The sequence below is a fragment of the Dipodomys ordii genome, unplaced genomic scaffold (genome assembly GCF_000151885.1).
Source record: "Dipodomys ordii isolate 6190 unplaced genomic scaffold, Dord_2.0 Scaffold3, whole genome shotgun sequence".
Classification (NCBI taxonomy): Eukaryota; Metazoa; Chordata; class Mammalia; order Rodentia; family Heteromyidae; genus Dipodomys; species Dipodomys ordii.
The window spans coordinates 29,318,007-29,330,765 of record NW_012267219.1 but is presented as its reverse complement, the minus strand read 5'-3'; the positions used below and the strand labels follow the sequence as shown (position 1 = coordinate 29,330,765).

Below are 12,759 nucleotides of genomic sequence, written 5' to 3'. Positions count from 1 at the left end.
CTTTGGTTCTCACCTTCAACCAAACCACAGAACTCTGCAAAAGTCCACAAACCTGTGGGTTTCCTCATCCCCACCTTACCACCAAATCCAAAGGCGAATGTTCACTTCTTGGATTGATGGCTGGGCTGCATTTGACATTGTTGGTTGGCTCTTTGTAGTTGATTTAGTACTTTTTGCTTCCTCTGCCCCTTTGTATACATTAAACTCTGTTTTCCCAAATTCCAACTTATTTTCTTGGCTCTTCTTGGATCACTCTTCTTGGCTTATACTTACTCGCTGTCAATCCAAATTATGGGACATTTTCATATCTACCTGGCATATTTCCAGAGCTAGAGATTGGAAAGTCCAAGTGACTGAGGGTCATCTTTGTTTTGACTTCCATAGTTTCTCAAACTCTGTATGTCCAAAATGGAACTTAATGTCTTCCCTTCTGTCTTCTCCATATACTCTTCCGAGGCTATGACCGGCATAAAACAAAAAACAAAACCCTAAGAGTCTTGGTAGGCTCCTCTCAATCTGTGAATTCACTTCCTAAGAAGCCTCTCTTTCTCCCCCTCCTTCTCTCCCACTCCTCTCCCTTGTACTATTTTAATACTTTCCTAGTTCTCTTTCTTTTCCTGATCTTTTTAATTCTCTGAACACAATCCGTGCTTTCTCGATAATATCCACCTATCCATTCATGCCACTGCCCCATGTTAACAATTCTTCAACGTTGTGCCCATGCATACATTTTGTTCTTTGAAACCTATCTCACTCAATTTTCCCAGTTCCTACTATGAGGCTCTGCCGAAAAGAAGGCATTCTTAAATTCTCCCAGCTTCTGCCTGGAGGATCTCACAGCTGAGCTAAAGTCCCAGCTCCACATTGCCACAGGGTCAGTGCACAGCTCTATCACAGCATTCTTTGCTAGAATTCCTCAAATAAGAACGATTGGATGATTCTGTTTTGGATTTCCCGGGCTAGAAAATGTTCGCAGAAGATACATACAACGGACAGAGAGAAGCTTGTTTGCTACCAAGTCAACAACAATCTTCTTTGAGTGAAAAATGAAAAGATTCAATGCCTCCCCGTCGGGGAATCGAACCCCGGTCTCCCGCGTGACAGGCGGGGATACTCACCACTATACTAACGAGGAACTGCATACGGAGAAGCTTTCTGTTACAGCTTTTATCCTATTTCACCCTCCCGCCCCCTCCGCATTGACAGCGGCCAATAGGTTTGGCTTCTTTCGTTAGCAGGTAGTTTTCTCCTCTTTCAAATGGAATGAGAATAAAAATGCTGTGTTGCCCACCCCGCAGCACTTTGCACCGTTCCCTCATCCCACCCCTTCTTTAACCGAGCCCTTCTCCCCTCCCGGCGGCCCCCTCCCCTTGTCCCTCCCCGGGCCCTCCAACTCACACTCCCAGCTGTCCTTGCGCTCACCCTCTCGCGCTGCATCACGGGATTAGTAGTTCGGTCCTGCCGTCTGCTCGCGCTCTTTGGCTCTAAGAGACTTCTCTTCCCGGCGTGCATCGCGAGGCCGCTTCTCTTTGCCCCTTCTCTCTCTCTCAGTCCTGCAGTGGGAGTCGGGCCGCCGAGTGCCGGGGTTCGTGTCTCCGTGCGTCGGGTCCCTCAGAGCCATGCCCGCGGTCGTGGATTCGTGTTCTCTGGCCTCTCCCGCCTCGGTCTGTCAGACCAAGCACCTGCACCTCCGCTGCAGCGTCGACTTCGCCCGTCGGGTGCTGGCCGGGACCGCCGCGCTCACCGTCCAGTCTCGGGAGGACAATCTGCGCAGCCTGGTACGGGGGGCGGGGTGTCCAGTGTCCCCTCTCTCCGGCCCCCTCCTGGGCCTCCAGTGCCCCCATCTCCCTTCCCGGCCCGCGCCCGGGGCCGCTGCTCCGCGGGCTGTGCACCTCCGCTCCCGCCCCCACTCATCTTTCCTTGCCCCCCCTCCCTCGGTCCCTCTCTCTCCATCCCCTCTTCAACCCCGCTTAGCGCCTCCGCGTCCCTTCCACCCGGCCCTCCCGGAAGCCCCCTCCCCAGTGCCTGGGCACGTCCTGGCGCCCCATCCCTCACGCAGGACTCAGGTTTCAAATTAGCAAAAGTCCCTCACCCCCCCCCCATCCTAGTAGGCAGCGCCATCTGCCCCCCTCCACCCCCATTTCCTGGGCTACAACTCCCAACACCCCCTCCTCAGGCCCCACGCTTCTTCCAGCCCACCTTCCTCATCCCACATCCGGTGGATCCTGATTGCTCTCTTCCCACCCAGGAGCCTTTATTCCAACCCACAAGTCTGTGGGATACGGACCTGTGGGTCCAGTCCTGTGCCCGGCTCCCTAGATCTTCCCTGCGGTCATTTGCAAGCCCCGGGCCTTTCTCTCGGCCCGGCTTTGAAGTTTCCAGTGTCTGCTCTCTGAAGTCTAGGTGTAGTGATTTCTCAAGGTTCTTTCTGCCCTTTCTTATCGCTTCCTTGTAATTTAAGGACTGGTGGGACAGTCAAGCTTTCTAGGAATGACTCTGTGCAGTTCCAAGGAGCAAGTAATTATGGCGTTTCTAGCGAGTAGTACTTCTGATCATTTGCATACAGTTTGTTTAGAATCATGGAATTATATTCAGTGATTTTACCTGACTCGTGTCACACCTGTTCTTTAGAAATAAGATGGACATGAAAAGACCATCTGTGTTCAGCCTCCCAGGCGGGACAGGAGAGCGTACTGTGTGTGTCTCATCGTGTGTTGAGGTAGTAAGGATGGAAGCACAGCTAAATAAGCACTGTGATCAGTTATTGAGGAAGGAAATCAGTGGGGTCAAATAACTAGGCAGAATTACCCAAGTGCAGGTAACAATTGGATGTTTTTGTCTGTCTTTTTCCTATTTGTATACTATCTATTTTAAGCCTATTAATATGAACTCATAAAGCACTTAGCTCTCTTATTCTTGTATTGATTTGCAGTTATCAAAAATGTACTTTAAAAAAAAAGCATTGTAAGCAAGAAGACAGTTCTTCCTTGGTAGCTTGAACTTTGGGCTTGGGAGTAGGATACTATCTTTTATTGCCTTGACAGATTTCTCCAGCGGGCTGAAGTTAGGTCCAGTTTCAAGGCAATCTACTCTCTTTTTGTTAAAACAAAAATGTTGCTAGTTTATCAGTGCATAGTGTGACATTGCACTGCTCACAGTTTTGTAAAACAACAAGCACAAAACTTCTGTACCATGTTAGGAAGCGTCAAGGGGTTTAAATTTCGAAAAGAATACCCGAATCTAAGAACTTACCCATTGTTTTAACATTCTTCAGATCTTCACAAAACTAAGACCTTTAAATTAGGATGTTTGATTGGCATGTCTATTTAGTAAGTTAGCTGGAATTATGTCAGTTTTTATGCAAGGAGAGTGATTTGTATGTTTATACTTGTTTGCTTATTTATGACCCATCAAAAGCATAGTCTTGTTTATATTTATTTGAATTTAGTTTCTTTCCTCTACTAGAGAGTCTTGAAGATGTCTCAGGTCTTATTATATCTCAGATTCTTAATATAGCACGTGGCCAATAGAGACATTCAGAAGTTTAATTAATAGATCAATTGCATTAGAAAGCAGTGCCCTGCAAATGTAATATGGATTACATTGATGACAGTGCTCTTAGCTCCCTGGTGCTAAGGTATCATGCCCATCACCACCAGCAGAAGACCTGGGGGAGTGGGAGGTGTGGGGTAGAGGGAAGACATCAGGTTTTCCACCCCATTTTTCAAGTTGTGGAGCTGGGAAGCCTGAAGAAAGGAATAATTCCTAGCTTTCTATAATCCTTTTCAAGTTTTGGTATTTACACTGAAGGTTGATACTCAGAATTGATGACAACATGAAAGCATTTGTGCCTTTTCTTGAAATTCCTGGTTTGGTTTAGCTGTTCTTTCTGTTGGTGGCTCAGAGAAGGCATACGGTCCTAGGGTCATGGTCATGATGAGACACAGGGAAGTAGCAGGTGCCTAGCATTGACTGTAGATTGTAAAATGGCTGAGCTAGAAGTCAGAGCAAGGTGTGTTTCTTGGTTGTTGGTTTTAGTTTTAGTTCCAACATGCATGCTGTGAGGTTTTTTTTTTCCAACACTGCTGACTGTAGATAAGGAGTAGAACTAACAGACACATTGTACCCAGGAGTAAGCACTTTTTCTTTCAAACTCTGCTTTGTTCCAGTAAGATTTTGAGATTGCTTACAGTTGCATATACAGTATAATAAGATAATTAAGGAATTTGGGGGAAGAGAGAATAAAGATAGTATAAAGAAGTTTGCTGCAGAGCTGGCATGGAACTTTCTAGCAGTGTACACAAAAAGGGAATCAATCCATTATATGCTCGATGGCATCTGACCTTGGCAACTGACCAGGCAGCTGACTGAATAGAAGTACAACCTCTTTTAGAATATTGTTCAAAGGAGATATTGTGAGATATCCTAGAGTATATCCAAAATAACTTCCTACCATAAGCAAGGCCGTTTCTTAGAATCATCTGTATGTATCTTGGACTATATATCTTGGAAATGAGGGCTGAGGACAGTTTGAGATATATAGCTTAAAAATTTCATTCCTATTTTCTTTTCATTCAGAACTTGCTTCCTGTATTAATTGACATCTAGTATTTTCCAGGTACTGTGCTAAACTTTTTACCTCAGAATGCCAGTGTAAGTTAACATTTTCTGTCTATGCATCCTTAGTGTAGTGGAGAAAACAGTCATTCTAATTCAGTACAGTAAGTGTTGGGAGAGTGGAGGACTAGTAACAAATGGATTTGAAGTTGGAGTGACAAAAAATCGTCGTTACAATAATTGGCTCTTCTGATTCTGAACAGGTATGAAGTTTAGACAATACAGAAAATAGAATATGTTCTACAAGGAAATGACCTAATGAATTTGTCTTTGTGGTTTTAAGGTCTATATGCGAATGACTTGTTATAATCATAGATGTTCAAAGTATATTCTGAAAACAAATTAGATATTCAAGATAAGTGTTCAATTATGAAAGAATTTGTACGTGTGGGAAGATAAGCCAGTTCTAATTAGAGTAATAGTTGAGGAAAGTAACCCCAGAAGAAAGTAACCTGAAAGAAATACTTGTCCAGTAGGTATGAAGCAAGGGATACTCATAGCAAATTTTGCTGCTCTTAGAGAAGAAAAGAAAAATTAAGAAACAACAAAGAAAATTAAGATAGGATGAAATTTTTTTCCCAAACAAAAATTGTAGGCTCCAGAGAGATGAGAATGGAATTTAGTGATTGCCCTTGTGACTTTTTGTGAGCTTGTCATTCATGGATTACTAATACAAAAGAGAAGTGACCAGGAAATGGCTGTTATTACATGTGTGTGTGTGTGTGTGCGCGCGCATTTTTTCTAAATCCTAATACTGTTCCAGGCCAGATCAGAGAGAGAGAAAAAGAAGATGCTAGAGGTAGGGAGATGAGCTAGAGCAGAATTCTAACTGTCCAGGCTTTTAAACCCAGGGTAGTGGTAGAAAAACAAACATAATGGCTTAGAGCTGGGAAGTGAAACCAACTTGTGGGTTGATTGTTTCAATCAAATCTTTGGTACTTTGAGGCATTCCAGTAGCAGAATCTGGAAATCAAAAAAGGAAGTGAACTTAGGAGTCATAATGGTGACTTTGGTTTTTCTATAGCCTATTGACTATGAGGTTATACAACCCCTGGAAAGGTTGAACAGATGTCCAGCTAACCACCATGGGCAGGGATACCATTACAGAAATACACTAGTAGAGTTGGACCGTGTTTATTATCCCAACATTCTAGAGGCTGAGGCTAGAAACCAGCCCAGGTCACAAGGTAAGACCCTATCTCCATAAACCAAAAAGAAAGAAAGGGGAGATGGGGAGAAAAGCAGGGAGGGAACGAAAGAGAAAAAGAGAGCGAAATAGATATCTTCACCGATATTAGCTGAATATGAGGGCATGGTAAGAGCTAGGGAGTGGAGAATATGGTTAGAAAATCAAAGGACCAACTGGAGAACAGATGGGGAAGGAAGAAGCATTAGACAAATAGGAGAACCATTTATGTGTAAAGGAGATTCAGCCAAGTAGCATAGCTCACAAATTCAAGTTGGTAAGTTCAAGGTTCAAATTCACAAGTCCAAGGTTATTGCACAGCAGAGCTATGTTATCTTGCAGACCCTGCGAGAATGCATTTTGAATAGCAAAGTAGCTACAAGTCACATTAAAGGGAAGGAAAAGTAATGATGAGGAAGTAAAAGTTGCAGCCATAGAAGATACTGCCCTCAGGGTTTCAAAAAGGAAGGAGAGAGGCCTGGTGTCCATGGCTCATGCCTATAATCCTAGCCACTCAGGTTTAGGTCTGCAAATCTTGGTTTGAAGTCAGCTCCAGTTAACTAGCAGTGTTGGATTGGAAGTGGAAGAGCACTGGCCCTGAGGGAAAAAGCCAAGCCATGCAGGAGTCCCCGGCCCTGATTTGAGTCAGTACCAGCACGAGACAGACAGACAGACAGAGAGAGGGAAAGAGAACAGGGAAGAATCATTAAGTAACACTGAATGAATGTTGTTTAGATTGGAAATGGGTGGCATAGGAAAACTGGATATTCTAGAATAAGACATTAGTGGTGAGGTAATGAAAGAGTCCGATTTTAAGGGGATTATTGGGTTTAAACTACTCAGACATTTGATGCCACTCCTCCCTGCCCAAAGCAGTCCTCCTTAAGTGGCCATGTAGTACATATGATCTCCTCTACTGGGCCATTCGGTCCCAGCTGCCTTACAAGGTTCAACTTTATCCAGATACATAATGATGGTAATACCCACTCTGCTTATTTGCTTACCAAGTGCCAAAGCTTGTTTTAATTTTTCTATAAAAATTTGAGGAAAGTATATCTTAAGAGTATACTTATATGACAATACACTATCAGAGTTGGGTTATATAAGTTCTAGGAAGAAATATATGGTGAGATGTATTGATGAGTCAGATTTTAATTTTTTTTAACTTTTTTTTTTTTTTTGTTGGTTGTGGGGCCTGAACTCTGGGCCTGGCTACTGTCCCTCAGCTCTTCAGCTCAAGGCTGGTGTTCTACCCCTTGAGCCACAGCACCAGTTCCAGCTTTTTCTGCTTATGTGGTGCTGAGGAATCGAACCTAGGGCCTCATGCATGCAAGGCAAGCACTCTACCACTGAGCCACCTTCCTAGCCCAAGTCAGATTTTAAGTTATAACTGAAGAGCATGTTTAGCAGACAGAATGAAAGACATTTTAATATAGATTGACTTTTACTTAGAGTCTAATACTTGTGTAACTATCCCAGTATATATTCAAATCTTAGAACACAAAATGTTTTAGGAAGCCACGAGTCCTTGACTACCATTTTAACTCCTTTCATTCCTGTAATCTCTCCCTGTACCCAGCTAGTTCTGTAATCCTTGTAGCTAACCCATACCTAATACTATTTTTTTCCAGTATATAGAACTGTTTTCTTATTATTTAATATACTCATTTGATTTTAGGTTTTAGATACAAAAGACCTTACAATAGAAAAAGTGGTGATCAATGGGCAAGAAGTCAAATACACTCTTGGAGAAAGACAAAGTTACAAAGGATCACCGATGGAAATCTCCCTTCCTATCGCGCTGAGCAAGTATGAATGCTGTCTTCCCCTTTTATACTTGAATAATGGAGAAATGTAGTAATTGACATGCCCTCTGATCTGATTAGGTTTACAGTAAAAGTGAAATATACTTAAGATACTAAAGAAAACATTTAAGAATGGAACTTGGGGGCTGGGAATGTGGCTCAGTGGTAGAGTGCTTGCCTAGCATGTATGAAGCCCTGGGTTTGATTCCTCAGTACCGCATAAACAGAAAAAAGCCTGAATTGGCTCTGTGGCTCAAGTGGTAGAGCACTAGCCTTGAGCCAAAGAAGCTCAGAGATGGTGCCCAGGCCCTGAGTTCAAGCCCCATGACAGGCAAAAAAGAAAAAAAAAAAAAAGAATAGAACTTGGGGTAACTGTGACTTCTTTGGTTACTCATCATTTTACTGCTATCTTCCATGATGAAGGGACATGCCACCATAGGAGGTATTTCAGGAGGAACCTGGGACGTGTTCACAAGCTGCACCTTCTCCTTTGCCCCAGAGGCCAGCTGCTGCTGTTAATGGAATAATAATCATAGTGCTAATCATAGAAGTGTTCACTGGATCCAATGTGGGGATAAGTAGTTAGATATATTCTTCAATCCTTATAGTAACCAGATTCAGATGAAGAACTCTCAGAGAAATAATTACTTATTCAAGAAAAATTGTGATTCTGAAGCCAAAATCATCATAGGAGGAGTACATCATACCCCCTGATACACTGAGGAGGGGCAGAGGCCTGCATAAGGGTGCTCTGCTGCCACTTTTAAGTGGACAGGGTTTTCACGAATTCTCTTCTCCTTTGAGGGAAAGGAGGGGTGTGCTGGTGGTACAGGCCAGCATTTGGGTGGTGAAGGCAGGAGGATTGCTATTTTGAGGCCAGAGTGGGCTATACTACAAGTTCTACGGCAGCCCAGACCATATAACAAGAGCCTGTCTCAGAAAAGGAAGGGAAGGAGGGAGAGAGGGAAGAAACACCCAACTTATTTGAGAGATGGACACCATTACCCCCATTCTTCACATGAAGAAACTATGGCATAGGGGCGCCCAGTAATTTGCTTCTCACAAGCCAGGCTGCTAGTCTTCAGAATTTTTGCCACTTCTTTATTCTTAGTACTTTTGAGAGTAGCTGGGGTAAGGACCAGTTTTTGCCAGTCAGTCCATCGTACACAAATACTTTTGTAAAATACCATACGCATAAATTGCTAATAAGAAGAGATTAAATACAAGCATATATTGTTTTCTTATTGTTAGATATAGCAGACATAAAATTAACTCTACAAATTTCTGAATACTTCTTGGTTTCTAAATACGTTTCCTCTTGGTCAGGAACATTTTGCACGTCAGCACTCTGCTGTCCCACGCGCTGGCACCCACCACTTATGGTAATAGAAGTTCCAAAATTATTTCTTCCACTTCCCCCTGTCATAAAAGACTAATTGTAGGATTGCAAGTTTGAGGTTAGCCCAAACAAAGTTAACAAGCTCCTCTCTTAAAAACAATAAAATCAGATGGACTGGGGGCATAGTTCAAGTGGTAAAGTACTTATCCAGAAAGCATGAAGCCCTACATTTAATCTCCTGTACTACCAAAGGGAAAAAAAAGAAAAAGAAAAAAGGCTAATCAGTATCACAATGAACACTGGTTGATGTTCACTAGAATAGTAGAGCAATACAGCGAACAAGACCCACAGGCTGGCATGCAGATTGGAAAGCAAAAGGCACATTTAAGTAATCTGTTGATCTATGCTTCCTTAGAGCTCACTCTCAATTGGTACTGAGATCTCATATGGTATTGCTTATATTATTCAGTGTTTGTATTATGAATCGAATTTTAGGTAGATGGAATTATACTCTATTGATATGTTCATTTCATACAGGAATCAAGAGGTTGTTATAGAAATTACTTTTGAGACATCCCCCAAATCATCTGCTCTTCAGTGGCTTACTCCTGAACAGACTTCTGGGAAGAAACACCCATATCTCTTTAGTCAGTGCCAGGTAAGAAGGCTGCATAAAGAAAACCACCATCACATGGGGGTTTTATGGGGGGGTCTTCCCCTCATGTGAATCTTGTGTAACATACTATTTTCATTTATTCTATAAAGCGGTATAAAACTATATTCAATAAAACTTCACATATACTTCTTGCTGTTAATACATTCATATATTGTATTCAAAAATAAGTCCCCTTTAATTTGGTAATCGTGCACCTTCATTGGAGTATTTAGGTTCTCATTGACACCCTGGTACCTAGCATAGAACTTGCCATAGAGTAAAGATCAGTAAATGACCATAAAGTGCAAGGAAAAATTTAACACAACAGGAATAGTATGTACTGATTTGCAGTTTATAAAAAAAAAAAGAGGAAAGTGAAAGATCAAATCCTTAAACCTCCTCAGACAGCATTGCTCATTGAGTTTGGAGTGTAAGCTGTCCAGATTTCTCTTACACCCTTACTTATGTAGAGATATTATTTAATACGTTAAATATACTTTAAAATGATACTGTTCTCTGGGTGCCAGTGGCTCATACCTGTAATCCTAGCCACTCAGGAAACTGAGATCTGAGGATTGTTGGTTCAAAGCCAGCCTGGGCAAGAAAGTCATTGAGACTCTTATCTCCAATTAACCACCAGAAAACCAGAAGTGGCTTTGTGGCTTAACTTAATAGATAGAGTGCTTGCCTTGAGCAGAAGAGCTCCGGGACGGTGCCTAGGTCCTGAGTTCAAGCCTTATGACTGAAGGAAAAAACAAACCCAAATGGTATTATTCAAATTACTTCTGTTTTCATTTCAAAACCAAGAACAAACATACAATTAGAGACAGCCTCTCATAAGGAATAATAAGTGTCAAACTCTTCTGAAAAAAAAAAGATATAGTTCTGTCAACTTAGTAAAATGACTATATTACCAGGCATATTTAATCATTTAAATATTGTTATGTGATAACTATCATGTTAGGCTTAAATGGAAGTTAAAGATTAGAAATAATAAAGCATGGTTTATAAACACATTTACTTTGTGTGGTCACTTAGAATATCTTTTCAGTCTAAGAAAACTTAGTTCAGTAATCTGGAAGATGTAAAATGTTCTGGGCAAGAATATATACATTGTTCTCTACCAGTAGCTGATTTTCACTCAGTATTTCTCTGGAATGTCTGTAGGCTAAAGTTAACGGGGAATGTAATATTTGTGAGTCCTAAGAATGTAAAATATAAGTATATTATTCTGTTTTTTTATTGGTATCAGTTATTGAAATATGGAGAAATAAATTTCAGCTAAATAATTTTTGCAGTTGACAGCAAGTAAACAGACGGGATTCTTTTTGATGAATATGTTGGTTATACAAATTTATTTGCCTCAGTCTTTGCAATAAAATACATGTAACAATGCCTTTGACACTGCCCAATCACCTACCTACAACATAGATCAATAAAGAACACAGGAGTCATGAACTGAGAATCCTAATTTGGAGAGATCGACATGGTTCTTGTTGTCCTGCTTATTTCATCCAGAAGATATCTGGGAGCCTATGTCTTTGGGGAATCCTCTAGATCTGAAGAAAGAGGAGCTGAAGTCTAAGAATTTTAAGGAAGGCTAGGATTTTTCACAGAGACTGGTGCTGATGATGTTAGTGTCAGACCTGCTTTAGCGCAGTAGACTGTCTCAACAAAGCTGGGCTTGTTGTCTCTTAGGGATGACTTATTTATAAATAGTTTGGCTTATGAAATTGTGGCTGTTCTTTTTGGTGGAATCCGTGTTTATGACAAATTGATGTGAGAACATAGAACTAATATCACATCTTATAAGAATGATTATATGATGAGAGGAAAATTTTGATCCCAATACATTATATGCATGGTATAAATAGCATAATGCAGCCCTTTTGTGCAACTAATTTACACTAATAATTTTTTTAAACAATGAATAATGGGAGTCTATTTCCTCCCTCCCATCCTTGTTTTTACTTTCAAGCTTTGCTACAAGATTGAAATGTCAAGACAAGAACATTTCTCAAGCTATTTTCCTGAGTACACTGAGATTACATTAAATTTTACCTCACCAGAGAAAAACAGGTTTCATGCTAAAATATGTGTGATGAATTAAACAGGTTTCTTCATTGTAGGTCTTTCTAGACCATTCTTAAAGCTGACTCTCCAGGTTGGATGGAGTACGCGGTGGTCCATAGCTTTATGTCAGTGCATTGCCCGTCTTCCTCAGGGATTCTGAGAACCTGGAGCTCACTCTAGTTCCTAGTGCTTACTGGGTAGAGTTCAGAGCAGCAACATTGCCTAACAAGTTTCTTACTGCTTCACTGAAATGTGAAGGGTGACTAGATTACAAGGGGAAATCTGTATTTAGTTTTGGCAAGAATGTCTTAATGATTTCTTCATGACTCAATTTTTTAGGAAAGGGACTCACTATTTCTTTTTCTTGTGCCCTCTCTCAGGCCATTCACTGCCGAGCAATTCTTCCTTGCCAGGACACGCCTTCTGTGAAATTAACTTACAGTGCAGAGGTAAATGTCACAGATTGTTGACTGTATCGAATAATAAGTAAATGTGGCAGGCATGTTAAGAAGAGATGATAGTTTGAGTTTTAGAACTTGAAATAGTTTCATGGAATTCTATCTGCAATGTGTTTTTTAAAAAGTGAGGACATTAAACACATCCACTTCAAAGGCAGTTTTAACATTATAAATATGAAAGAAGGAAATGAAACCCATTTATATTTTTAAAAAGGACTTTAGAATTCTAGATCTAAAACCAAGAACTTAAGGCCATTTTCTGGCTTTGTTTCAGTTGTTACTGTTTGTCAAGGTTTTGTTTTATATTGGTGGTACTGAGGATTTGAATGCTTGGCTTTCAGCTTGCTAGGCAGGTGCCCTCCTCCTTAATCCACATCCTCAGCCCTTTTATTTTGGTTATTTTTGAGGTAGGGTCACACTTTTATCCCTGAATTAGGCTTCTCTGTAGCTGTGGTTGCCAAGTGTGAACCATTGCACCCAGCTCTTTGTTGGTTGAGATGGAGTGTCTCACTTGAGATGGAGTGTCTCACTTTTTGCTGGACTGGCCTTGATCCTTCTGATCTCAACCTCCCTAGAAGCCAGTATTTCAGGCATGAGTCACTATACCGTGTGTGTGTGGGGGGGGG

General features: G+C 41.4%; 1 protein-coding gene and 1 non-coding gene across 2 annotated transcripts in view; one reads left to right on the top strand and one right to left on the bottom strand.

Moving 5' to 3' along the window:
- Positions 1-1,063: 1,063 nt before the first annotated feature.
- Positions 1,064-1,135, bottom strand: Trnad-guc. Its single transcript has one exon. It is a non-coding gene; the product is annotated as a tRNA-Asp (tRNA).
- A 408-nt stretch (positions 1,136-1,543) lies between these two features.
- The window catches only part of Lta4h (leukotriene A4 hydrolase), a 33,090-nt gene continuing 21,874 nt past the window's right edge, over positions 1,544-12,759 (top strand). Inside the window, exons 1-4 of the mRNA XM_013018960.1 lie at positions 1,544-1,778; positions 7,482-7,612; positions 9,485-9,605; positions 12,056-12,130. Coding sequence (XP_012874414.1) covers positions 1,620-1,778; positions 7,482-7,612; positions 9,485-9,605; positions 12,056-12,130 — 486 coding nt within the window. The 5' untranslated portion in view covers positions 1,544-1,619. The remainder of the gene's footprint in view (positions 1,779-7,481; positions 7,613-9,484; positions 9,606-12,055; positions 12,131-12,759) is intronic.